A 27,545-nucleotide genomic window follows, 5' to 3' on the forward strand; every position below is an offset into this window, starting at 1 on the left:
CTGATCCTGAGTGACATCCTGTATTATACTCCAGAGCTGCACTCACTATTCTGCTGGTGCAGTCACTGTGTACATTCATTACATTACTTACCTGTACTTATACGGGGTGACACCATGTAATAAACTCCAGAGCTGCACTCACTATTTTGTTGGTGCAGTCACTGTGTACATACATTACGTTACTGATCCTGTCTTGATTAAACTCCAGAGCTGCACTCACTATTCTGCTGATGAGGCTTAGGCGGGCTTTGATCACTGCGACATCGCATGCCGATGCTGCGATGCCGAGCGCGATAGTCCCCGCCCCTGTCGCAGCTGCGATATCCCTGTGATAGCTGCTGTAGCGAACATTATCGCTACGGCAGCTTCACATGGACTCATCTGTCCTGCGACCGTCGCTCTGGCCGGCGACCCGCCTCCTTATTAAGGGGGCGGGTCGTGCGGCGTCACTGCGACGTCACACGGCAGGCGGCCAATAGGAGCGGAGGGGCGGAGATGAGCGGGATGTAAACATCCCGCCCACCTCCTTCCTTCCGCATATCCTACGGAAGCCGCAGTGACGCCGGTAGGAGATGTTCCTCGCTCCTGCCACTTCACACACAGCGATGTGTGCTGCCGCAGGAGCGAGGAACAACATCGGACCGTTGCGTCAGCGTAATTATGGATTTCGCCGACGCTGCACCAATGATACGATTACGACGCTTTTGCGCTCGTTAATCGTATAATCGAGCCTTTACACACTACGATGTCGCATGCGATGCCGGAAGTGCGTCATTTTCAATTTGACCCCACCGACATCGCACCTGCGATGTCGTAGTGTGCAAAGCCCGCCTTAGTCCATAGCTAAGTGGATGAGTCTATTGATCTATGAAAAATGTTATGACTCCCAATTAAGAATCAAACGTCACCAATAAGTGATTGATATATGGGGAGACATGTTCCATGTTATGATAATAACAAGGATCACTGTGAATATAGGTCATGTTTGAAGCATCTTTAAAAAGCTTGTTCCCACCAGGTTCGAACCTGCTTCCCACACCTAATGATTGCGGTTATAGTCATGGCTTATAGCAATCTAATATATAAAGCCGAGTGTATGTGTGTATGTATGCATGTCTGTGTGTGTGTGTGTGTGTGTGTGTCCGCTAAAGGAATCCGCACCGTTGCATTTACCATCACGAAATTTTGCACAGACATTCCATGTGACTCAGGGAACGTCATAGACTATGTTTTGACATGAAAATTTAACCCCGCGCTTTACAGTTACTCGCCAACAAACCTGTGTCCATTAAAGTCAATGGAGCTACAAGCTATAGGTAATTAATAGCAGTTCTGAGTGGTTGCTATAGGAACGAAAGACATTCATAGTATAACAAGCTGATGTGTGAGGTAATAAGATGTCGGTTGAGAAACAGAGAGAGACAGACAGACATAGGCACAGACGAAGTAAGAGGCAGACAGGGAAAGAGACAAAGACAGACAGAAACAGGCAGGGAAAGAGACACAGAGAGAGAGACAGACAGTCAAAGAGACAGAGACAGACAGGGAAAAGATGGCTAGAGAGAGACAGACAAAAAGAGACAGACAGACATAGACACAGAGTAAGAGGCAGACAGGGAAAGAGACAGAGAGACAGAGAGAGACAGACAGTCAAGGAGACAGAGGCAGACAGACACAGACAGACAGGGAATGAGACAGACAGACAGAGAGAGACAGACAATCAAAGAGACAGAGGCAGACAGAGACAGACAGACACAGACAGGCAGGGAAAGAGACAGAGAAAGAGACAGAGACAGGGAAAGAGACAGACAGGTAAACAGACAGACAGGGAAAGAGACAGAGACAAGGAAAAAGACAGGGAAAGAGACAGACGGGAAAGAGACAGACGGGAATAGAGTCAGACGGGAATAGAGACAGACGGGAATAGAGACAGATGGTGAAAGAGACAGACGGGGAAAGAGACAGATGGGGAAAGAGACAGACGGGAAAGAGAAAAGCATGAAAGAGACTGACAGACAGACACAGAGCTAGAGAGAGACAGACACAGATAGAGAGAGACAGAGATAGAGAGAGACAGACAGAGACTGATACAGAGACAGAGAGATAGATACAGACAGAGACATAGATAGACACAGAGACACACATGGAAAGAAACAGACACGGAAAGAGAGGCAGACACAGAGACAGGCACAGACAGACAGAGACAGACAGATACAGACAGGGACAGTCACACAGAGACAGACACGCAGAGACAGATACACAGAGACAGACACAAACAGACAGAGACTGGGATAGAGACAAAGAGACAGTTACTATCCTGGGCAACGCCCGGGTACTACAGCTAGTAGATGGATAAAAATCATTAAACAATCAGCTTGTTCTCCTCCATATGGAGATTTGTCTTGCAAAGTCTATGCCATAAATGTCACCTATGGGACCGGCCCCTATCTGAAGACGGACCTCTTTTCATGGTGTATAAAGTGGGCTCTCATGGTCTGATTATGTCTTATCTTCTCAGTCCACCTATTGTTGTCTTCTGGTCTCTTGGAGGTGAGTGACTCAGACCCTCTAAGCCCAATGAGATCTGGCTCTTACTAAGGGTTGTTGAGGACTGATATTCTCCTATATTTATGCAATTGTACAAGTCTATTCTTAGTTAGATTTGGTGCGACATCACATGTGCTTCATGCCACAACAATGATGATGCCCGAGGCCAGCTAATCAGAAGAAGATTCGCCGATGTCATCACTGAAGAGGCGGTTCTCCCACTTCCATTTAGAGGCCACTGTCCTTTGTTGTGGCCTATGGACTGGGACGGGCTAATATAATTTGCCTCAACTTTACTCCCAGTCTATACATTTTGTTTTGTGCAGCATCACTGAATGCTTTTGTGTTTTTTTTTCCTATTTGCAGGTTCTTGTCTACAAACCAAAAAACATCTGAAATGTTTTGGGGTCAAACAAGGTCACTCCTGCTACTGCTCATCATCCATGGAGTCTGCTGTGATGATAGTAAGTATGGTTCTGTGGAAGGTGCTGAGGTTGGAGTCGCATGTAGTGCCAGGTATCTAAAGGCAACTATTTGTATGTTTGGATCATGGAACAAGACATGGGCAGTGATTACCTTAGTAAATTTGCAGTGTGACATATCTACATTTGAGGGAGCTCTGGTATAGATCTGTAGGGAGCACCAGAAGTGCTGATTCCCTGTTACTAGTAACATAAGAGATCAATATCAATGCCGGAGAGTGTCTTTCATTTTTTATCCAATGTTTGGTGACATGTTCAAACAGCACTACTCTTGGGACATTTTGGGTTTGGCCGTAATCACCTGAATGTCACTAAACGGTAATACCAGGGAAAGCCAGAGGGAGCAGTGATGGTGGAGCGGCTCAGGAAAGTCACAGGAGGCAGGGTAAGCGATGCTGTGGGCTCGAAGTAGGGCGTGTCGTGGCTCAAGAGGGTCTGCAATGCTGCAGGCTCGGAGGAGGGGGTGTCATGGCTCAAAAGGGTCAGTGTGCAGAGGGTCGTCGATATTGCGGGCTTGTGGGGTGTCACGGTGACAGGCACCATTGATCTGTTGGCGGGCTCGAAGGAGAGGGCTTACAGCTTAAGAGGGTCAGTTTGCGGCAGCAGAGGGTCAGTGATACTGTGGACTCATGGGGTGTTGCGGTGGCGTACTGTGGACTCCATTAAACCGCCGGCTTTTGATGCAATGGACTTCAAGAAAATGACCGCGGAGGCAGTGTGTGCGCAGATTGGGCTCCGTGGCCATTTTCTTGAAGTCCATTGCATCAACCACCAGCGATTCAAAGCAGCCCGCAGTCCACCAGCAGATCAATGGCGCCTGCTGCGACACCGCGCAGTATCACTGACCCTCAGCTGCCACACTCTGATCCCCTGAGCTGCTGTACTGCAGTGAGACCCCCACTGAGGCCTCTATATCGCCGACCCTGTGCCACCACTGCCGACCCGGTAAGCCATATGAGGTTTGTAAGATGCACCCCCATTTTTCACCCAAACCGGTATATGTCTGCACAGCTGCTGCTGCTCTTTAACAGACTGTCAAAAAAATTGGACTAACCTTTTTAAAAGAGTGGAATCCTTTTAACAATTAAGAAGTTAATATTTCTCCTTCTTCTCCTTTTTTACTAGTAGCCAGTTGCAGTAAGGAGCTTTGTCAATGTGGCGAATCCGTGACTATGACTTGTAAACTGAACGAAAAGCTTGTGAAAATAAGTATAAAAAATCATGAAAAAACAGTTCTTGAAAATGATTTGCCTACAAAGGAGAAGCTCATTTTAGAAGATGGAAAGATTTCCATTGAATGGACCGAAGTCAAAGTGATGGTGACCATCTCCGAAGTTACGTTTTCTGATATACATAAATATGTACTGTTTTTGGAAACAGATAAAGGCTTCCACTCTCAATACATTGATTTCAAAGTTTCTGGTAAGATATTTTTTCCTACTATTGTAATTAGAGGAATTTGTGTGTTAGGCCCTATGTATGGGCCATATGCCATTCTAACCATGCATATTACTAAGAACCTCTCCTCATAGAAAAATGGAGCATTCCCATGAGCATTTGGTGCTTGTCCATAAGTGCCAGCCAAGTGTAATGAGTAGTGATGGGCAAATAATAAAATATGTGTTTGGATTATTCGTGCCAAATACCTAGTACTATTCCCGTTTTCTCCACGAATAACAAAACTAATGCAAGTCAGTGGGAAACCCGAGCATTTTTCTGCAAAATCTTCAAGAAAAATGCTCTAGTTCCTCATTGCCTTGCATTAGGATCGTTATTTGTGATAAATACTGGAATAGTACTCGGTAAGCATAATCCGAACTCAAATATTTCACTAGTAATGAATTCTCCCACACTTTGAGAGTGGGACTATCAGGCTCTTCTCTGGACCTCAGACCAGCTATGGTCCCCTTGTCCTCCAGTCACTGTCATTTATGGGGAAAGCAAACTCCAGGCCAACCCTAACCACATGGTGACCTCTCTGAAATGTTTGTGTGCCTACCGAGTTTCTGAAACCAAAGACATTTCAAGAAAAATCCAGCTCAGTTTTTCCTCGTGTCTTTTTTTTGTGTGTCTTTCTGTTTGTGTTGGCGGCTTTGTCACTAGCTTTTTTCCTTCTTTTTTCCCTTGTATATACAACCTAGTTGACTCTAGAGAATGGGCCGGTCACTCCTTTTACCGGCTTCACGACTTTACAACTGTGAAGTGGTTGAAAGTCGATCAAAAAGACTGACTATATGGAAAGGAGGTTGTTTTTACATTCAACACATATGTTTGTTCTTTTTAACACTTATTGAGTGCTTTTTCGGTCGATTACAGAGAATACCTGCCTGAAAAAAGATGCCGTGCAGCAGGGGTCCCCAACCTGTAGCTCAGTAGCCACATGTGGCTCATGGGCCTGTGATGTGTGGCTCGCAGCTGGCTGCCAGCTTGGTGTTTTATTAAGGCGGGCTTTGCACACTACGAAATCGCAGGTGCGATGTCGGTGGGGTCAAATCGAAAGTGACGCACATCCGGCAGTATGTACATCCAGTAAGTGCATGTGAAGCCGGCGTAGCAATAACGTTCGCTACGGCAGCTATCACAAGAGATCGCATCTGCAACGGGGGCGGGGACTATCGCGCTTGACATCGCAACATCGGCTTGCGATGTCGCAGCGTGCAAAGTACCTCTAAGAGTAGGGCTCCAGATGGTGACTTTTGTTATATACCACTTGTTCTTGGTATACTGCTTCAGCATGAATTATGTGGAAAAGCTTTGGCTGTCATTGTACTGTAAAGGGGTTTTGGTGTCACTACTGTGAGGAGGGGGCGTTAGCTGGATGTGGCTCATGACCCTCTTTCAGAGCTGAATGTGGTTCTCCCGATCGGAAAGGTTGGAGATTTCTGCCTTACAGTAACAGTCCTGCTTCCCTGCTTTCTGAGCTCATCAGTTCCTTCATGGTAATAATATCCAAATCGAATCATGATTAAGGGTGCAATGGCACCTGAGACGTGTAGATGTTGGTAGCATGTTTGTTTTAGCTATGTCCCCCCGTTTTATACGCTCAACTCAATAAAGAATATTTCAGATTACGTGGATATGGATTCCTTTTCCTGTTTTTCTCTCTCTTTGCGCAATATTGCACGGACACTCTGGTCCTTTTAAACAAACCCCCCCCAAAATACTGCATCTTCAAATATAACAAGTGTGAACAGGTACTAATAACTGATAAAACTACACGAGATACTATATTACTAAAGAAGCACCAAGACATAAACAAACAGCATATATGAAGTTTAAACTGCATTAATGCAATATAAAGTATACTTAAAATAACAAAGGTTCTTTGCGCAAAAATTGGCCAAATCATGTGTGCCTATCAACCTCGGCAAGGTGACCTTGGCCAATTTTTGGGCAAAGAAACTTCATTTTTCTAAGCATATTCTATTTTTTGATTGCTGATTTTATCATGTGCCAGTAAATAAAGAAAAGGCTCAGTGATAGCACTGTGGCTTTTATTCGATCTGTAGACACATGAGGTTGACATTAGCTAGGTCAAACATTCTCCAGATATCCTCTGCACTATGGCATAATCCTCTCCAGTTAACAGGTAGACTATTTCCAAACAAAGATTTAATATATTTTTGTAATTCCTGTTTTTGCCATTATTTGGAGAATTGGCTAATGATATTGTGGCGCCCCTGCGGCTTCAGGCACCACAGGGTACTGCACCTCTCTCGAGGTGCAGTATTCATCTAGGATACGGAGGAGGTCATTGCCGGTAAACCACCACAACCCATCCAACAGATAACACGGGAGCTCTTCCCCTGGGACTGGGCTATGGTAGGTGCTGGGGTGGCCATCATGAGGTATGGCACCTCTTCCCCACTAGTTCAGCAACCCGGAGGCGGGGCACCAACAGAGGAAGTTAGGAGCCATCTCACACACTACAGGCAGGAGACAGCGTCCGTGTCAGGTCGGACTCAGGTATGGACAAGCAAGGAAAGACAAGAGTAGCAAGGGGCCCGTGGTCTGGAGCTGGAGGCTCGACCCGGGTTCTTAGGAAGAAGGGGGATCCTAGGGTTCACGTGGAGTGCAGCAGGCACCCGTGACCCAGTCCACAGCCCAGGAGATGGGGTGCAGGGAAACCATCAGAAAGGACACACAGAAGGAAAGACCGGCTTTGACCTCCGAACTGTCTGGGATCGGCTTGAGCTCATCACAACGGAACGCGGAACCCCAAGGGTTGAGTGGCTTCAGTGAGTAAAAAGAACTTGAACTGCGCCCTCTGTGTCGTCCCATAATTGCCGGTGCCCTCACCATCACGCCCCTGTGCCATAGGCGATTACTGCTTGCAAAATCCTCCCTGGGGCCTAACTCTAGCTGTGAAGAGCTGCAACACCCTAGCTGCGTCACCATCTGCCCCAGAAGAGAGAAACTTCCCGCAGTGGCGGCTGATAACTGGCCGCACACCACAGGTGGCATCACGAACACTACTCCCATCATCTCCATCCCCATCTTTATTGACACCGCCGGGCTCACAGAACTGGGCCTGGCCACTGCGGCATCCCAGAAGCTGAACCGCGGCCCGGTAACGGGTAACCTCAGACCCCGTGGTCGCGTCAATATGATCTTGTAAAGATGACTAGGAGGATACATCAGTGCTAAGAAATTCACTCTTGGAGATGTAAGAGACTCGTTATTTTCCATCACAACGTCCTGGACCAGATCCTTGAGTTTTTCTCATTTTCCCACTGCTTCATGGAGAAATACACAGTGACGTCTTGACACCTTATAGAAACTTCTGTCAGCAGATGAATAATCATGTTCGCAATTTCCAAAACCTTGTACTCCTTTTTTCTTTCATACACTATTACGTGAGGTTCCGTCTACATAATGGGATCCTGGATCATGTCCCATTCTGCATCCTAAGATATCTTATTCACTACTATATAATCATCTCCAGCTAGCAGGTAGATTATCTCTGAAGTGACATTTAATATCTTCTCAATCAAGGCTTTCCTGTTGTTTTCCACCTTCGGGGGCTTATGCAGTGGTCATATTCTTGAAACAAATATTATATAACTTGAGGAACCTTACTGGAATGAGAAGCCATACACAGACGACAGACAAGCTGTTGCATTGTAGACGCAGCCATGGATACACAACTAGGCTCCTTAATGAGGAGATGTCAGGGTTATTCTATTCCTAGAAAGATCTTCTTCAGTTGTCATAGAGAACCTGTATGTAGCATTATTGCCGTTTTCCTGTATTGCTCCTGTTGTTGGGTTTTGGTGTGTATGTGGTTTTATTTTTCCCCTGTTGGTCATACCTTGTTGGTGGGTTTTTGGGGGATCTCTTTCCTGGGTAGTTCCCTGGGTAGTGGGGACATGGTCGTCAGGGCCTGGACAGGAGACAGAACTACGCTTGAGGCTTGACCCTGACTACCATCAAGTCTACCGTCAGGATAAGGGATAGCACAGGATCCCTAGACTAAAGGCTGCTTTACACGCAGCGACATCGCTAGCGATGTCGCTCATGAAAGCACCCGCCCCTGTCGTTTGTGCGTCACTGGCAAATTACTGTCCGTGGCGCACGATATCGCTAGGAGCCGTCACACATACTTACCTTCCTAGCGACGTTCCTGTGGCCGGCGAACAGTCTCTTTACTAAGGGGGCGGTTCGTGCGGCGTCACAGCGACGTCACACGGCAGGCATCCAGTAGAAGCGGAGGGGCGGAGAGCAGCCACATGAAAGTCACGCCCACCTCGTTTCCGGAGGACGCAGGTACGTTGTTGTTCGTCGTTCCTGGGGTGTTACACGTAGCGATGTGTGCTGCCTCAAGAGCGACGAACAACCTGCGTCCAGAACAAGGAACGACATTTGGGAAATCGACGATGTGTCAGCAATCAACGATTTGATGAGCATTTTGCATCGTTAGCGGTGGTTTGTACATGTCACACGCAACGACGTCGCTAACGAGGCCAGATGGGCGTCACGAATTCCGTGACCCAAACGACATCTCGTTAGCGATGTCGTTGCGTGTAAAGCCCCCTTAAGGGTCAGCCTAGCAGCCCCTATATCTTCCCTGCGGTTCCTGTTACATTTAAATGTCATATATATTCTATGTTTGCCTATGTCTTGGAGCTTACAGAGTGCTGCTGTATCCCTTTGTGTTCCTTTTAGACAAAGTTCACATGTCCAATATCGTCCATTAGAATGGATCCAGCGGTAATTCTTGACCAAAATCTGTGCAGACACAACTTTTTGCTCCTGCAAAAAAAATATTTTTATTTCAACTGGATCCATTTTTTTTAACATTGAAGTCTATGGAAAATGGATCCGTTAAATCGCTATCCATTTTCTTCCATTTGAAAAGGATTAGTTTTTTTGCATATTGGATCAATTTTCAATGGAAAAAATGGATGGCTATTTAAAAGATACATTATCCATAGACTTCAATGTTAAAAAAACGGGTCCAGTTAAAATCCTATTTTCTTTATGTGGACAAAAAAAAATTGTCAATGGATTGTTGTTGGATCTGTTATCACGGATGATTACTGGACACGTGAACTTAAGGTCCAGTCACACTAAGCAACTTACCAGCGATCCCAACAACGATAGGGATCGCTGGTAAGTTGCTAGGAGGTTGCTGGTGAGATGTCACACTGCGACGCTCCAGCGATCCCACCAGCAACCTGACCTGGCAGGGATCGCTGGAGCGTCGCTACACGAGTTGCTGGTGAGCTCACCAGCAACCAGTGACACGTGCAGAGAGCAGGGAGCAGCGCACACTGAGCGCTGGCTCCCTGCTCTCCTAGTTACAGCACACATCGGGTTAATTACCCGATGTGTGCTGCAGCTACGTGTGCACAGAGCAGGGAGCAGCGCACAATGCTTAGCGCTGGCTCCCTGCTCTCCTAGTACAGCACACATCGGGTTAATTAACCCGATGTGTCCTGCAGCTACATGTGCACAGAGCAGGAGCCGGCACTGACAGTGAGAGCGGCTGAGGCTGGTAACAAAGGTAAATATCGGGTAACCAAGGACAGGGCTTCTTGGTTACCCGATGTTTACATTGGTTACCAGCCTCCGCAGAAGCCGGCTCCTGCTGCCTGCACATTTAGTTGTTGCTGTCTCGCTGTCACACACAGCGATCTGTGCTTCACAGCTGGACAGCAACAACTAAAAAATGGCCCAGGACATTCAGCAACAACCAACGACCTCACAGCAGGGGCCAGGTTGTTGCTGGATGTCACACACAGCAACATCGCTAGCAACGTCACAAAAGTTGTTCGTTAGCAGCGATGTTGCTAGCGATGTTACTTAGTGTGACGGGGCCTTTAGACAACACACAAACACAAGCCTTGGTGTAAACAGATTTTTTTATGGACTTACCCCTACTCACTCCTCCGGAAGGCAAATCTCACCATCAGAATGCTCTGTTGCTCTCTATTGACCTGCATTGACATCTGTCACTCCGACTAGCAAATACAAAACACAGAACTTGCTAAAGGGAATCTGTCAGCAGGATTTTGGTATCTAATCTGAAGACAGCATTCTGTATGAGTTAAAACAGAGAATTCAACCCTGCGTCTCTTATCACAAAGTGTGTTTTTGCTTACCTGCAATGTCAGTTTAAGTTTCCTAGCTTTATTATTAGTGGACTGAGGAGCACGTGAGCTTGAGACTGACTCTGTCCCCTCCCATCTGATGATCGGCGCGAGTATTTAAAACCGGAATGTTGGGGTAGATGGTCAGAATACCTCTACCCTGAAGAAGATTTTAACAGAATTTTTCGAAACGTACGTCGCTTTTCTGAGGTTATGCTCCTGTAACCAGGCTGGGCCATACCACTCCATCAATAATTGGTAGATATACCAGTGAGATTGTGGCACATGCTGTGATTTGGTGGGGACTCTGAGGGGTTAATGTCACCGACTGGTATTTATGTGATAGTATGCATTTAATGTACGCACCGGATTGGGTGCATTACTATATGCTCACTGTATACCATTAACCCTGATGTATTACGGACCTTAGCCTTTGGTCCCGTTACTACATGGATTTTATGTGATTTTAATGGTTGATCACCTGCTGTACCTAATAAAACTTGTCTACTTTTTGCACTCAACAACTCTTTGTTCTCTTGCTTATGTACAATACACTGAAAGCCTGGTGTGGGTGGGTGCAGCTGTATGGGCTCTGGTACACACTAAAACTAAAAGCTTTGATTTTGCCAGAACAGCTGCACCCAGTAATCTAAGTGATACATCGTTGGATTCAGAATCTCTTTAACTACATCTTGCTGCTCTCAGATGAGGTAGCAAAAACCTGCTGACAGATTTCCTTTAAGAAAACATGTTACCAGGGGACTTCAGCAAACACTTGAGAGATTTGCAAACTCTTCCAAGAGTCCAGATCTTCCATTTTTTGGGGAGTCTCCTTGATGTTTCAGGAAAGATGGTATTTTTCTTAAAAACTGAGAAAACATAAGGTTTATACTACTGGCACAACCCCAGTGCAAGTTATCTAACATGTCTATTTATTTCATTTGTCTCCCCAGGTATATGTGAGCCAAAAATTTCTAAAACCAATGAAACAAAAGAGCTTGTATGTGAAGCAGAGAGTGAAAATAATTCATCAATAATATGGAGGAATAATCATAGATATGTGCATAAGATGACCAGGGCAAACAAAGAGTTAAGCCAAGGTTATGAGTTAAAGAGTTCTTTGACATTGACGGAAGATTTTGATGGCGATATATGCTGTGCTGTATCAGATGGTGGTAAAGAGAAAGAATCATGTTACGACACAACGTCAGGTGAATACTGTTACCTATTGCTTGTTCTAGTACGTCTCGTGAGGAAACATAAAGAATCAAAGCCAAACATATATTCGATGGTTCCTTATATCATTCTTTCATTTTATACCAAACACTATGGTATCCAAACAGTGTCATCCGTTGGCCAAATAATATAGTGATAGAAAAATAAATACTGACACCAATATTCATTGTAAAAGTAATATATTGTACAATTACTGATGTGTCTTCAAAGCAGGAGTGGAGAAGGGGATAACGCCGCGCATTAGCCAGAAAAGATGAAGACTTGTTGATTAAATCATAAATCTTTTCTTCCATAGGTCTACATGTTTCGAGGTATGAAATCTCTTCCTCAGGACCAGAATAACAACAATACATGTATTGTTGATATTCTGGTCCTGAGGAAGAGGTTTCATACCTCGAAACGCGTAAACATATGGAATAAAAGATTTATGGTTTAATCAATAATTCGACATCTTTTCTGGTGAATGTGCGGGGTTAACCCCTTCTCCTCTCCGGCTTTGAAAGACTCATACACGTGGGGCTGCGGCAGCCACCATTATCTAATGCTATCTGTGGTGGTTGTGACTCTCACACAACCACATTAGGTGAGTGTATACTGTTATATATTACTCCTCTGTTTATTTGGTAAAACCCTATCAGCGCTTCTGTTTTCTAGTTTTAGCACAATTAGTGATGTCACAGACTGTCTATTGAAATAAAACCATACAGTGCTCGAATATACTGTATATATAAATATATATATATATATATATAGTGCAGAATAACTATACTAAACATTACCTAAGTAATAACATAAAAAAGTATTGTGCACATGTGGAGCCCCACAGGTGTTGTGTCGGTGCATTACCTTCAGGGACTCCACTTAGCTGGATCTGGTCACAGGTAGGAGATCTTCTTCTTGTCGTGACGCCACTCTCAGTATTGCGATCAGTGGGGACCGCCACTGCAGGTTGAGGGACGCCTGGGGCTGATGGTATGTGCAGTTAGTTGGAATAGCCTCCTGAGAGTGAGGCAAGCCCCAGGGCCCGATGTAGGTGCGTAGTACCACAAGGCGCAGAATAACTCCACACAGGCAGAATGTCTTTCAGGGTTTTTACTCACTTCAGGTGGCAGGGTGAGTAACCCGGGCGTAGCTGGGATGAACCAGGCGGGAACCAGGTGTCCTTCAGGCTGACTTGTGAGGGTGACTACTAACTCGCCTTCCTTAGCCCTTGGTGGTTTGGGGTGACCCCGACTTTGAGTCCCTATGGGGGTCACCCAGGGAAGTTGCTGAAGCCTCACTCCCCTTCGTTTGCCGTGTGCTTGTTGCCTGGGCCAGATCACTCCAGCTTCTTGCCTCCTGTGAGCTATGGGCCCTAACTGTGGCTACGTGGCTGCGGCTTTTGTGGTGTTGTGGCGTGGGCTTTGAGAGCCCCACACCGGCAGGTTTAGCAAAAGAAAGCTGGATCTATCTCCGCTTCGGGATCTGCCGCCCGTTTGGGCCTGGTACTCTCTAGCAGTCTCCTTACTTCCCACTCCGTGCTCTCTCTTTAGCTGAAGATGGATTTCGGGTAGCACTCCTAGTTGACCGTTCTCCCCCGTCAGTAGCCACTGCGCGGGCGCTGTTAGACAGCAACAGCCCCACAGGTCTGCTCCTCACTGAGCCCTATGGAGTTCTGCTCTAACTGACTCACTGCCCCTCCTCTCCTGTTCTTGCCTACGCCACCTAGCAACCAGCTTCTCTTACCACACCCCTTGAGAGGAGATGGAGGCTTTTGGCCCCCTCCACTATTCCAGTGAAGGTCAAGGCTTTTCCCCCTCCTGGGATCCCCAGGGGTCCTCTCATGGGTACATGTGTGAGAGCTGATTACTATGCGCCTGTGTACCACACCCCTGTCAGCCTTCTGGATTACCTGTATTGTACTGTCCCCAGCATGGGTGCAGTACTCAGTGGTGCCTGACCAGGTCAGGGGCGCCACATTCCCCCTTAGTTATCACCAGCACGTCCTCGGGCTGCAAGACAACATTTTAAAATGCATAAAACATTAAAACATGGTAAAACATTTAAAAGCACCAGGTACCATACATCACCACCCTCCACCCACAAGTCCGTTAACCCACCCAAAACCCTTTCACGTTGGCCGCGGCTTCAGCCACTTCTGGCAGGATGTAGAGGCGGCTTACATGGGCTGGTGGTTTCAGGGTATACCTGGCCTGGTGGATCCGCGCCTTCAGCCTCTTCTGGCAGGATGCAGAGGCGGCCTCCACAGTTGGTGCTGACCAGGTACCCTCTTTGTGGTGGAGAGCCAGGCCCCATAAACAGGCATGCTCTCTGGTCGCAGGTGAGCCAAGGCCCTATATACGGACGGGCTCCTCCTGGTTGCAGACGAGCCAAGCCCCTAAACAGGCTGACTCTGGTGGCGGTGGTGCCCTCTGGTGTAACTATTTACACTGCGAGAGTTTGTGGCTATAGCCAGTTCATAGCCTTAAGGTTTATGGTTTTCTCACAATAGTTTTTGTGGGCACATGCTTAAACGTTAATGTTGCAAAACAAACTTTTCAAAACTTTAACTTTCTAACTGCTGAACTTCTTACTTTCCTTTACTCCTCCATACCAGGGCTTGGGCCTGTTGGGCTGCGGCACCTGCTGCTTTCTTGCTCTTTGTCGTCGTCTGAGGTAGTCTCATCTGTAGGTTCCTTGTCTTTTCTTTCTTGATCTTCATCTGTTTCCTTTGCTGCATCTGTTTCTTTATCTCTGTCTTTTCTTTCTTCTTTGGGACATGGTGCTACATCTAAGGCATACCAGCCTCTTTCTCCTTGGTGCATGGTGAACTGCACTGTGTCTCCCATTTTTAAGTTTCTGCCAGGGTGTCCTCTGGGCAAGTGGGCTCTCACATCCCTCCTATTAACGAAAATGCCCTCTTTCATACCCGGTGCCACAATAAAGCCGTATCCGCTTTTCAAGTTAAAGTCTTCCACAACTCCTCTACAAAGGGGTCCTCTGGCCTGTGCTTTGGCTCTTCTCAGGAACCTTTTTTCTTGTAGGTCTCTGGCCGTGACTTCCCTCTGCTCTGGGGATGGCGGTGCAGGGGACAGCGTTGTTCTGTTGCGACGCCTTGTCTTGCGGCCTGAACTCTGCGTGGTACAGCTTGCAAGCTCCCAGGTGAGACTTTTAGGCAGATCTTCGTCAGCGGACGGTGTCAGGTCTTCCTCATCCCAACGGGAATAGGGCAACATCTCCGGCTCTGAGTATGGATCCACTGCTGGTGGCTCCAGAGTCAGCTCCTCAGCTTCCTGGCCTCCTCTCCCCCTTAGTTCTTCTTGGCACTCCTTTGGTGGCAGTGCTGGGGATGGGCTTTCTTCAGCAGGCCCAGGCGGTGGACTCTTCGGCGTGGTCGCTGCAGGGGTTGCCTTAGGGGTGTGCGGAGGGAGCATGTATCTGTCCACCATCTCCTGTGGGAACTTGGCCTCCAGGTCAGCCTTCAGCTGCCAGTATGCGGAGTCTTCACCTATCAGGGATTTCCTAGTAGGGACTTCCTCAGACCGGGGAGCGGTATCTGCTCTGGCCTTGCAGGCCGGGGAAAATGATGAGGTAGTCTTTTCTTGGCGGGCCGCGCCTGGCATGGCGGCGGCCTGGTCTTGGCGGGCCGTGCCTGGCATGGCGGCGGCCTGGATCAGCGTCGCTGTTGCAGGGGGCTCTGTGCAGGCTGGACTGGACGTCGCTGCAGCAGTCTGGGCTTGGCGGGCCGCACCTGGCGGGGCTGCGGCCTGGTTCAGCACCTCACTTGCGGCGCGGACGAGCGTTGCTGCGGCGGTGGGGTCTTGGCGGGCCGGGCCTAGCAGGGCGGCGGCCTGGGTCAGCGTTACGCCTGCGGCGCGGATGAGGGTCGCGGTGGCAGCCGGTTCTTTGCGGGCCGAGCTGGGCATCGCTGCGGCGGGCTGGGCTTGGCGGGCCGCACCTGGCATGGCTGCGGCCTGGCTCAGCGTCGCCACACCGGGGCGCCTCTTCAGGGACCGCGGGCGTGGCAGCAGGGGTCGGGGCATCCGGGCCGGCAGGGGCAACACTGGACTCACCCATCGGTAGCAGCATCGGGGTCTGAGTCGTCACCGCCCGGTCTGGCACTCGGTGCGCGGCTCTCTCCTCGTAGGCCCGAACCGCCGCGGTCATCCATAGAAACTCCTCGCGTCCCTCTCTGATCAGCCTTCCGACCCTGGCTTCCAGTTGATCGCAGAACTCGGCGAGCTCCCGACACCACCAGGCAGCGGAGCCTGGTTCTGGGTATCCTCGTCCGGACTCCATCTCTTCTCTCTGCAGCAGCAGGCTTGTGGCTCTCTTTCCTTCCCGCCGTCTCCGGACGCCTCCGCTCTCTTCACAAGCGAGGTCAGAACTCTGCAGGGGATCTCTGGGTAGCCACACCTCTTCGTGGGCGGTAACTTCTCCCAGCGCGGGCTGCTGTTGTTTTTTCAGCGCGCTTTTCATGGTGGCAATATGGCGGCGCTTCCAATTTTCCAAGCGGACCGCCCAGGCACATGGTCACCTGTCTGAACAGGTCTAGTCCTTATCCTGTTCGTGACGCCAGATGTGGAGCCCCACAGGTGTTGTGTCGGTGCATTACCTTCAGGGACTCCACTTAGCTGGATCTGGTCACAGGTAGGAGATCTTCTTCTTGTCGTGACGCCACTCTCAGTATTGCGATCAGTGGGGACCGCCACTGCAGGTTGAGGGACGCCTGGGGCTGATGGTATGTGCAGTTAGTTGGAATAGCCTCCTGAGAGTGAGGCAAGCCCCAGGGCCCGATGTAGGTGCGTAGTACCACAAGGCGCAGAATAACTCCACACAGGCAGAATGTCTTTCAGGGTTTTTACTCACTTCAGGTGGCAGGGTGAGTAACCCGGGCGTAGCTGGGATGAACCAGGCGGGAACCAGGTGTCCTTCAGGCTGACTTGTGAGGGTGACTACTAACTCGCCTTCCTTAGCCCTTGGTGGTTTGGGGTGACCCCGACTTTGAGTCCCTATGGGGGTCACCCAGGGAAGTTGCTGAAGCCTCACTCCCCTTCGTTTGCCGTGTGCTTGTTGCCTGGGCCAGATCACTCCAGCTTCTTGCCTCCTGTGAGCTATGGGCCCTAACTGTGGCTACGTGGCTGCGGCTTTTGTGGTGTTGTGGCGTGGGCTTTGAGAGCCCCACACCGGCAGGTTTAGCAAAAGAAAGCTGGATCTATCTCCGCTTCGGGATCTGCCGCCCGTTTGGGCCTGGTACTCTCTAGCAGTCTCCTTACTTCCCACTCCGTGCTCTCTCTTTAGCTGAAGATGGATTTCGGGTAGCACTCCTAGTTGACCGTTCTCCCCCGTCAGTAGCCACTGCGCGGGCGCTGTTAGACAGCAACAGCCCCACAGGTCTGCTCCTCACTGAGCCCTATGGAGTTCTGCTCTAACTGACTCACTGCCCCTCCTCTCCTGTTCTTGCCTACGCCACCTAGCAACCAGCTTCTCTTACCACACCCCTTGAGAGGAGATGGAGGCTTTTGGCCCCCTCCACTATTCCAGTGAAGGTCAAGGCTTTTCCCCCTCCTGGGATCCCCAGGGGTCCTCTCATGGGTACATGTGTGAGAGCTGATTACTAAGCGCCTGTGTACCACACCCCTGTCAGCCTTCTGGATTACCTGTATTGTACTGTCCCCAGCATGGGTGCAGTACTCAGTGGTGCCTGACCAGGTCAGGGGCGCCACACACAAATAATTGTGCCATACACTGGCCAAATAACGCTTCCGTACAGCTGTCTATATGAACAATTCTATCACTGCCAGCTGTGTGCACCACATAGTGATTGGGACTATAAATAACACTGCCACTAGAGATGAGCCGGTCAATCCTTCAAGGATCGAGTTCGAGTCAGTTTTGCTGAAATGCACAATTTCATGCAAATTTGAATATTTTGAGATTCGATTCATGGTTGGCAAAAACAAAAATTGCCTTGCACCATTTCCCACATTGCCGGCTAACATCATTTTACATTGTTACTTTAACCTCCCTATAATGACCTGCAGCTATGACATCTAGCGCATTATCGCACCTTATACAGTGGTGAACAGTAATGCAGACACCACTGATCAGCGGTTCCCAGTGGACAATAGTTTGTACGGCTCTCTCTCCTGTAGAGTGTAAACTCTTATGGTCAGCTGGGTCCTCTCTCTCTCTCTCTCTCTCTCTCCCTATCTCTCTTTCTCCTGTAGAGTGTAGCTCTTATAGTCAGTGGGGTCGCCTGTTTCTCCTGTAGAGTGTAAGCTCTCATAATGACTGGTTTCCTCTCTCTCTTTTTCTCTCTCTCTCCTGCAAAGTATAAGCTCTTATGGTCACTGGATTCCTTTCTCTCTTTCTCACTTTCCTCTAGAATGTAAGCTCTTATTGTCAGTAGGGTCCTCTCTCTCTCTCTCAAATTCAAATTCAAATATGCTTTATTGGCAGAACCAAAATACAATTAGTGTTGCCAAAGCAAGAGAAATACAGTAAGTGTGGTGGGAGGGGATCAGGGTTATGGGGAGTTGGGGGCACAATTTGGGCTTTGAAAGTCCTTTTAGAGACCTTATGTTCCCCTCAGCTTATGACATGTGGTGACATATTGGGTTGCGATCTCCACCATTGATTCCTCTTTCCCTAGTAGGATGCGGAGTTTCATCTCCTCGTCTATGGATGGAAAGTCCGGGGCATGAGTGGTAAGTTTCTGGAAGTGGGAGGCCCTCACTGCTGAGTATTTGTTACAGTGCAGCAGGAAATGTGCCTCATCCTCCAGAGCACCCTGCTAGCAGCGCTGGCATAGTGTGTTCTCCCGTGGCTTGTATGTCTGACGGTGCCGCCCTGTTTCCACCTCTAGGCTGTGGGCACTCTATACAGGCTGAGGGTCTGCCTGTCTTTGGGGTGGCATAACCTTTCCAGGTATGGGGCCAGAGTGTAGTCCCTTCGCAGTGACCGGTAGATGGTGAGTTTCTGGGAGTTCTCTAATTCACTCTTCCAATCCTCTATGTATTGCATCTTGCAGCTCTCTGAGATCTCTTTTATTTGGGCTTTTGTCAGGTTGTGTTGCTGACTTTGGCTGTACTGGCTGCCGGGATTTTTGGCTTTCCCTGGGCTCTGGCTCAGCAGGGCTTTATGATGGTAGAAGCTGGGGTTGCTGTTCTGTATGTGCACCTGGTGTGATATCACCCTCTTGTGTATACTGAGCCATAAGAGGAATCAGCCCAGCTCTGCCCGACAGACTATGTTTTAGGTGCTGCAATGGACTTGGAGGAGATATTTACAGAACTCCATGTGGAAGACTTCGGTTGGGCTGGAATCCCGCTTTGTGTGGTCTGGGTAGGTCACTGGGCCCCATACCTCGCTGCCATACAGCAGTATAGGTGTGATGACGCTGTCAAATATCTTGAGCCAGACTCTCACAGGTGGTTTGAGGTGGTACAATTGTAGACTGTAAACTCTTATGGTCAATGGGATCTTTTCTCTCCTATAGAGTGTAAGGTTTTATGGTCAGTAGGGTCCTCTCTCTCTCCTGTAGAGTGTAAGCTCTTCTGGTCAGTAGGGTCCTCTCTCTCTCTCCTGTAGAGTGTAAGCTCTTCTGGTCAGTGGGGTCCTCTCTATCCTGTAGAGTGTAAGCTCTCATGGTCAGTGGGAACTTCTCTCTCCTGTAGAGTGTAAGCTCTTCTGATCAGTGGGGTCCTCTCTCTCGGTCTCTCTCTCTCCTGTAGAGTGTAAGCTCTTATCGTCAGTAAGGTACTCTCTCTGTCTCTCATGTAGAGTTTAAGCTCTTATGGTCAGTAGGGTCCTCTCCCTCTCTCTCCTGTAGAGTGTAAGCTCTTATGATGAGCGGATTCCTCTCTCTCTTTTTCTCTCTCTTCTGTCAAGTGTAAGCTCTTATGGTCACTGGGGTCCTCTCCTTTTCGCTCTCCTCCTGTAGAGTATAAGTTCTTATGGTCATTGAAATCCTTTCCATCTCTCTCTGTCTCTCTTTCTCTCTCTCTCTCCTGTAGAGTGTAAATGCTTATGATCACTAGATTCCTTTCTCTCTAGGCTCTCTCTCTCCTCTAGAGTATAAGCTCTTATTGTCAATAGGGTCCTCTCTCTCTTTCTCTTTTTATCATTTTCCTGTAGAGTGTAAGCTCTTATGCTTAGCGGAGTCCTCTCTCCTGCAGAGTGTAAGCTTCTATTGTCAGTAGGGTCCTCTCTCTCCTGTAGAGTGTAAGCTCTTATGGTCAGTGGGGTCCTCTCTTCATCTCCTGTAGACTATAAGCTCTTCTGGTCAGCAGGATTCTTACACTCTTACCATGTGTATTTTCCGAGCAATTACAAGCTTTCCAGTATTGAGACTCAAGCAAACTTATTTGCTTTTTAACAAATTTTGGGGGGAACTTTCAAAAGATCTGCTCATCTCTAATTGCCACTCTACCATACAGTACTCAAGAAGTACCAACAGTGAACAACCATATGAAATCGTCTCTTACTATAAAACCACTGGACTATAGTGAATGGAAAAAGGTATTAAACAAAATTAATCTTTCTTTTCAGCAATACAATCCCCTCTAAAGAGCAAGAATTCTACATTCTCAATAGTCATTGTACTTCTTATTGTTGCTTTAGTCGCTGTGGCCTTCGTTTACTTGATAAAAAGGCGAAAAAGGATCGTTGACAGAGGTAAATATATTCTAAATTTCGCAAACTTTTTAAATGTTTCCATCTTTTATATTAATATGCTTTCATTGATTTTAAGGGACTTCCTATAAAATGAATGCCCCTCCCTTAAGTTAAGGCTGCTTTACACGCTGCGATATTGGTACCGATATCGCTAGCGTGGGTACCCGGCCCCATCTGTTGTGCGACACGGGCAAATCGCTGCCTGTGCCGCACAACATCGCCCAGACCCGTCACACTACTTACCTGTCCGGCGACGTCGCTGTGACCGGCGATCCGCCTCCTTTCTGAGGGGGCGGTTCGTTCAGCGTCACAGCGACGTCACAGCTGCGTCACTGAACCGCCACCCAATAGAAGTGGAGAGGCGGAGATGAGCGGGACGTAACATCCCGCCCACCTCCTTCCTTCGCATTGCGGCCGGGAGGCAGGTAAGGAGAGGTTCCTCGTTCCTGCAGTGTCACACGGAGCGATGTGTGCTGCCGCAGGAACGAGGAACAACCTCGTTACTGCTGCAGTAACGATTTTTGAGAATGGACCCCCATGTCACCGATGAGCGATTTTGCACGTTTTTGCAACGATGCAAAATCGCTCATAGGTGTCACACGCAACGGCATCGCTAATGCGGCCGGATGTGCGTCACCAATTTCGTGACCCCAACGAGTTCGCATTAGCGATGTCGTAGCGTGTAAAGCTCCCTTTAGGCCATCATTATCTGATTGATGGTGCTTTGATTCGCAACATCCCGACCAATCAGAAATTGATTAAAAAAAATAATAATAACGTTGCAATGAGTAAAATCCACTACAAAAATACACATTTTTACCTGCTTATAGTATTACTATTTAATTTAATTTTCAATCTGTTTTAATCCCTTCTAGATCGCCATCTTTCACAAGCATACCTCGTGAGGCAAGGTGAGTACCACAGTTAACTAAATTAATTTTCACCCTCCAAAGAACAAATGGAGGAAAAGAGACCCCTACACAAAGTTGTGCATGCAAATGGGAGATACAGTAATACCTTGACTTAAGAGTGCACCAACTTATGAATTTTTCAAGATACAAGCAGAACTGAGACATGAGCAGCTTATAATAATCACCCTCCCTCCGATCCCCAGCAGCACGGCATCCTCCTCTCATGCAGTTAGCTGATCAGCGTGTCAGTGCATGTTATCTGTTTAGCATGTGAGCGCGGCACTCTCCCCTTGCTGCAGGGGATCAGAGAGAGGGTGAGTATCATATATCTTTTTAAGTGTGTGGCATGATGGGAGATCATATGTACCAGAATAGGGGGCCATGTGTCTGGAAGGTATGCCATGTACCAGGATGGGGGCCATGGAGCAGGATGGGGGATCATGTACCATGATGGGGTCTTATATGTACTAGGATGGGGTCTTATATATACCAGGATGGGGGGCCATTTACCAGGATGGGGGGTCATGTACCAGGATGGAGGATCATATGAACCAGGATAGAGGGCCATGTACCAGGATGGGGTCTTATATATACCAGAATGGGGGCCATGTACCAGGATGGGGGATCATGTACCATGATGAGGTCTTATATTTACCAGTATGGTGTCTTATATATACCAGGATGGGGGGCCATGTACCAAGATGGGGGTGATGTACCAGGATGGAGGATCATATAAACCAGGATGGCGAGCCATGTACCAGGATGGTGTCTTATATGTACCAGGATGGGGGGCCATGTACCAGAATGGGGGATCATATATACCAGGATAGGGGCCATGTACCAGGATGGGTATCATATATAGCAGGATGGGGGCCATGCACCAGGTTATGGGATCATATATACAGTACCAAGATGGGGGCCATATCCCAGCAGGATGGGGAGCCATAAATAGCGTCTGGAATGGATTAATAGCATTTCAATTCACTTTAATAGGGAAATTTAATTTGACATAAAAGCAAATTGAGTTAAGAGCTCAGACACAGAACAAATTAAACTCATTAAGTCAAGGTATTACTGTACATAGACTTCTAAGAAAAAAAAACATGTAAAAAAAGCACCAACTGCATAAGCTATTTACTAAATTAAAATTTGTGGATGACCAAAAACTCTAATTTATCTGGACGTTTTTAGATTTACGGCAAAATAGTTTTTATAGCTTTAATACTAGAATTATAGTCTACATCTGTTGAGGTGTGGAATGATGATAAGATATCGATTATGAGATACTTAATCTAGATTCTAAAAACCTACTTTTAGAATCCGGCATCTTTCAGATTGGGTCTGGCATGGTTGTTCTCCTGATGGCTGATAGTCCAGTCCTGGTAGATCGCCAATTTTTTGAGGTTAAGCCAGACATGGACAGTGGCCAAAGTAGCAATTCATGACCCCATGTTTGATGTCCATAATCATATGTCCCATGGTTTGAAGCAAGGAGGCGCAGATCAATTTTAATGAGGCGCCACATGAGAGATTGTGATTGTTGTGGAGCACTGAAGAAATAGGTTAAAACTGATTCTGCTCAATATTAATATAATAAAAATAATTATTTTTTATTAATATTAAGCAGAATTAATTCTGTTGACTAGCTGATACTGATGATACATGTAACGATAGTGTCTCTTATTAGTAGCAGCTAATCAAAACACTGCTTATTATAAAATGTATACCTCACACTGCTCCTGTTATTCAGCCCTTGTACCTTAATCATCAGTTCTCCCCACAAAATGTGATAGCTACACAACCCCCAAAACCACAGCCCTCCCACATACACGGCATGATACCCTAACAGTCTATAGGATGATGGACTTCACAGGCTCCCATCAGAGAATGATGGCCCCCATAGCCTTTAAACACAGTATGATGGCCCCCGTCATACCCCACACACAGTATGATGTTCCTCATAGCCCACGACACAGTATGAGTCCCTATAGTCCTCCATACAAAGCCTTAACCCAACACAAACAATGATGGCCACCACAGACTCCCACACACAGTATAATGGCCCCCACAGCCCCCCACACACATAGTATGGAGGTTCCCACGGACCCCAAACATAGAATGATGGTCCCTAAAGCCCACTACATAAGGTACTACAGTTCTCACATCCCCCTAAACATAGTATGAGGATCCTCATAGCACCTCACACACTGTATGACTGTCCTCACAACGCACCACACATAGTATGATAGTCCTTACAGTGCCCTGCACATGTTAAGACACTTAGATTTGCACCCATTGTACATGCAGTAGGTATATAAATAATAATAATAATAATAATAATAAAAAAATAAAAAAAATTATATATATATATATATATATATATATATACAGTATATATATACATATATATATATATATATATATATATATATATATATATATATATACTCTATTTACGGTACCTATATATAGTACAGACCAAAAGTTTGGGCACACCTTCTCATTCAAAGAGTTTTCTAACAGTCTATTCCGCGGGACTATCAGCTGTGTATCCACCAGACTTCTCCACAACACAACTGATGGTCCCAACACCATTTATAAGGCAAAAAATCCCACTTATTAAACCTGACAGGACACACCTGTGAAGTGAAAACCATTTCCGGTGACTACCTCTTGAAGCTCATCAAGAGAATGCCAAGAGTATGCAAAGCTGTAATCAAAGCAAAAGGTGGCTACTTTGAAGAACCTAGAAAATAAGACATATTTTCAGTTGTTTCACACTTTTTTGTTAAGTATTTCATTCCACTTGTGCTAATTCATAGTTTTGATGCCTTCAATGTGAATCTACAATTTTCAGAGTCATAAAAATAAAGAAAACTCTTTGAATGAGAAGGTGCGTCCAAACGTTTGGCCAGTACTGCATGTGTGTGTGTAATAGAACAGTACCAGATATTATGCAGCAGGATAAAGTTTTTTGGACACATACCCATAGGTCCAATGGATATAGAAAATATATATATATATATATATATATATATATATATATATATATATAGTGTGTATATATATATATTTATACAGTTAGGTCCAGAAATATTTGGACAGTGACACAAGTTTTGTTATTTTAGCTGTTTACAAAAACATGTTCAGAAATACAATTATATATATAATATGGGCTGAAAGTGCACACTCCCAGCTGCAATATGAGAGTTTTCACATCCAAATCGGAGAAAGGGTTTAGGAATCATAGCTCTGTAATGCATAGCCTCCTCTTTTTCAAGGGACCAAAAGTAATTGGACAAGTGACTCTAAGGGCTGCAATTAACTCTGAAGGCGTCTCCCTCGTTAGCCTGTAATCAATGAAGTAGTTAAAAGGTCTGGGGTTGATTACAGGTGTGTGGTTTTGCATTTGGAAGCTGTTGCTGTGACCAGACAACATGCGGTCTAAGGAACTCTCAATTGAGGTGAAGCAGAACATCCTGAGGCTGAAAAAAAAGAAAAAATCCATCAGAGAGATAGCAGACATGCTTGGAGTAGCAAAATCAACAGTCGGGTACATTCTGAGAAAAAAGGAATTGACTGGTGAGCTTGGGAACTCAAAAAGGCCTGGGCGTCCACGGATGACAACAGTGGTGGATGATCGCCGCATACTTTCTTTGGTGAAGAAGAACCCGTTCACAACATCAACTGAAGTCCAGAACACTCTCAGTGAAGTAGGTGTATCTGTCTCTAAGTCAACAGTAAAGAGAAGACTCCATGAAAGTAAATACAAAGGGTTCACATCTAGATGCAAACCATTCATCAATTCCAAAAATAGACAGGCCAGAGTTAAATTTGCTGAAAAACACCTCATGAAGCCAGCTCAGTTCTGGAAAAGTATTTTATGGACAGATGAGACAAAGATCAACCTGTACCAGAATGATGGGAAGAAAAAAGTTTGGAGAAGAAAGGGAACGGCACATGATCCAAGGCACACCACATCCTCTGTAAAACATGGTGGAGGCAACGTGATGGCATGGGCATCCATGGCTTTCAATGGCACTGGGTCACTTGTGTTTATTGATGACATAGCAGCAGACAAGAGTAGCCGGATGAATTCTGAAGTGTACCGGGATATACTTTCAGCCCAGATTCAGCCAAATGCCGCAAAGTTGATCGGATGGTGCTTCATAGTACAGATGGACAATGACCCCAGACATACAGCCAAAGCTACCCAGGAGTTCATGAGTGCAAAAAAGTGGAACATTCTGCAATGGCCAAGTCAATCACCAGATCTTAACCCAATTGAGCATGCATTTCACTTGCTCAAATCCACCAGACTTAAGACGGAAAGACCCACAAACAAGCAAGACCTGAAGGCTGCGGCTGTAAAGGCCTGGCAAAGCATTAAGAAGGAGGAAACCCAGCGTTTGGTGATGTCCATGGGTTCCAGACTTAAGGCAGTGATTGCCTCCAAAGGATTTGCAACAAAATATTGAAAATAAAAATATTTTGTTTGGGTTTGGTTTATTTGTCCAATTACTTTTGACCTCCTAAAATGTGGAGTGTTTGTAAAGAAATGTGTACAATTCATACAATTTCTATCAGATATTTTTGTTCAAACCTTCAAATTAAACGTTACAATCTGCACTTGAATTCTGTTGTAGAGGTTTCATTTCAAATCCAATGTGGTGGCATGCAGAGCCCAACTCGCGAAAATTGTGTCACTGTCCAAATATTTCTGGACCTAACTGTATATATATATATATATATATATATATATACTGTATATATATAGACACACACTTACATGATAAGAGAAGATTCTCAGAAGTACACCAAGTATACAGGACAAGAGCGGTATAAATGGCCCCACAATGTAGGCTTCAATCAATTATATACACAGCTCTACACTATATACTATGCTAAAGAACATACAGTAGAGCTGTATATATACTATATAGTGTGTAGATATGCCAGTGTATATAGTGTGGATTCTACACTATATACTATATGCACAGGAGCAGACTATATTAACATCTCTTCAGTACACTTTAAATTATATACTATAATAACACTGCACCATACTATATAGTATTATGTCCTTCATACATCACATAGAAGACTGCGACTGCTGTATATACATCACATAGGATACACTGAGACTGCTTCATATAGGAGATACCGAGACTGCTGTATATACATCCCATAGGAGACACTGCAACTGCTGTATGTAAATTATATAATTTATATAATTGTGACTGCTCTATATACATTCTATAAGTCATTGCGTCTGCTACATATGCATTACATAGAAGACTGTGACTGCTGTATTTACATCACATAGAAGACATTACAACTACTGTATATAAATCACATAGGAGACATCAAGACAGCTGTATATACATCACATAGGAAAAAGTGTTACTGCTGAGATGGGGGAAGATGAAGGGCTGCAGGGTGTCTGGTTCTGGGTGCGCAGAGGAGCTAATTTAATCTGCCCATCAGGGACAGGAGAGTAGAGTGCAAATTCCATCTACAAAAATTGACCTGACACTGGTAATGACCAGCGTCAGACATAGTAACAGCCCTGTGTGCTGCTGTGGTGCTGTGAGTATGTGCACATGTACACATACAAAGTGGCAGTATGTGGAAGAGGGCTGGAGGCTAAAAACTGGAAAAAGTGGACGCAAAACGGGGCTGGCGCCCCACTTTGTAATTTATAGCTGTAGCCCACCGGACATCTGCCCAGTTTGGCAGGTTGCCAATCTGAGCCTTAGCTTTCAGCTGTCTCCTCCACGATTATAATTATCGCTATCTGCATCTTAAGAATCCAGATACCTGTAAAATCGAGACATGTGGAAGGGGAGGACAATCGCATGGTGAAGCCTTTGTGTCATGGTTTTTGTCCCTTTTGCTGTCCTGTTCCAAGGACAAGACGGGAACAGCCAAAAGACCGGATATTATTCGCAGGCCGCACTTTGCACAGATCTGGTTTGGTGGATTCTCCAAAAATCCTTCAAACCATGGAGGACACCTGGCAAAACAGGGAATCATTGAAAAAAGTATGCTTATATGCAATTAATGACTCAATCATAGAATATTCTGTTTCACCCATAAAACAGCTTGGGTTACCTTTC

General features: G+C 46.4%; 1 protein-coding gene across 3 annotated transcripts in view; it reads left to right on the top strand.

Moving 5' to 3' along the window:
• LOC142310358 (uncharacterized) overlaps window positions 1-27,545 on the top strand; it is a 63,253-nt gene that overhangs the window by 33,346 nt on the left and 2,362 nt on the right. For 2 of the 3 annotated variants that reach the window (XM_075347875.1, XM_075347876.1), the window contains exons 2-6: window positions 2,914-3,011; window positions 4,155-4,451; window positions 11,575-11,832; window positions 20,390-20,515; window positions 21,391-21,426. In XM_075347875.1, coding sequence (XP_075203990.1) covers window positions 2,945-3,011; window positions 4,155-4,451; window positions 11,575-11,832; window positions 20,390-20,515; window positions 21,391-21,426 — 784 coding nt within the window. In that variant the 5' untranslated portion in view covers window positions 2,914-2,944. The remainder of the gene's footprint in view (window positions 1-2,913; window positions 3,012-4,154; window positions 4,452-11,574; window positions 11,833-20,389; window positions 20,516-21,390; window positions 21,427-27,545) is intronic. The other variant, XM_075347877.1, reaches the window with a different exon arrangement.

This window comes from Anomaloglossus baeobatrachus, chromosome 5 (genome assembly GCF_048569485.1).
Source record: "Anomaloglossus baeobatrachus isolate aAnoBae1 chromosome 5, aAnoBae1.hap1, whole genome shotgun sequence".
In the NCBI taxonomy this organism is placed as follows: Eukaryota; Metazoa; Chordata; class Amphibia; order Anura; family Aromobatidae; genus Anomaloglossus; species Anomaloglossus baeobatrachus.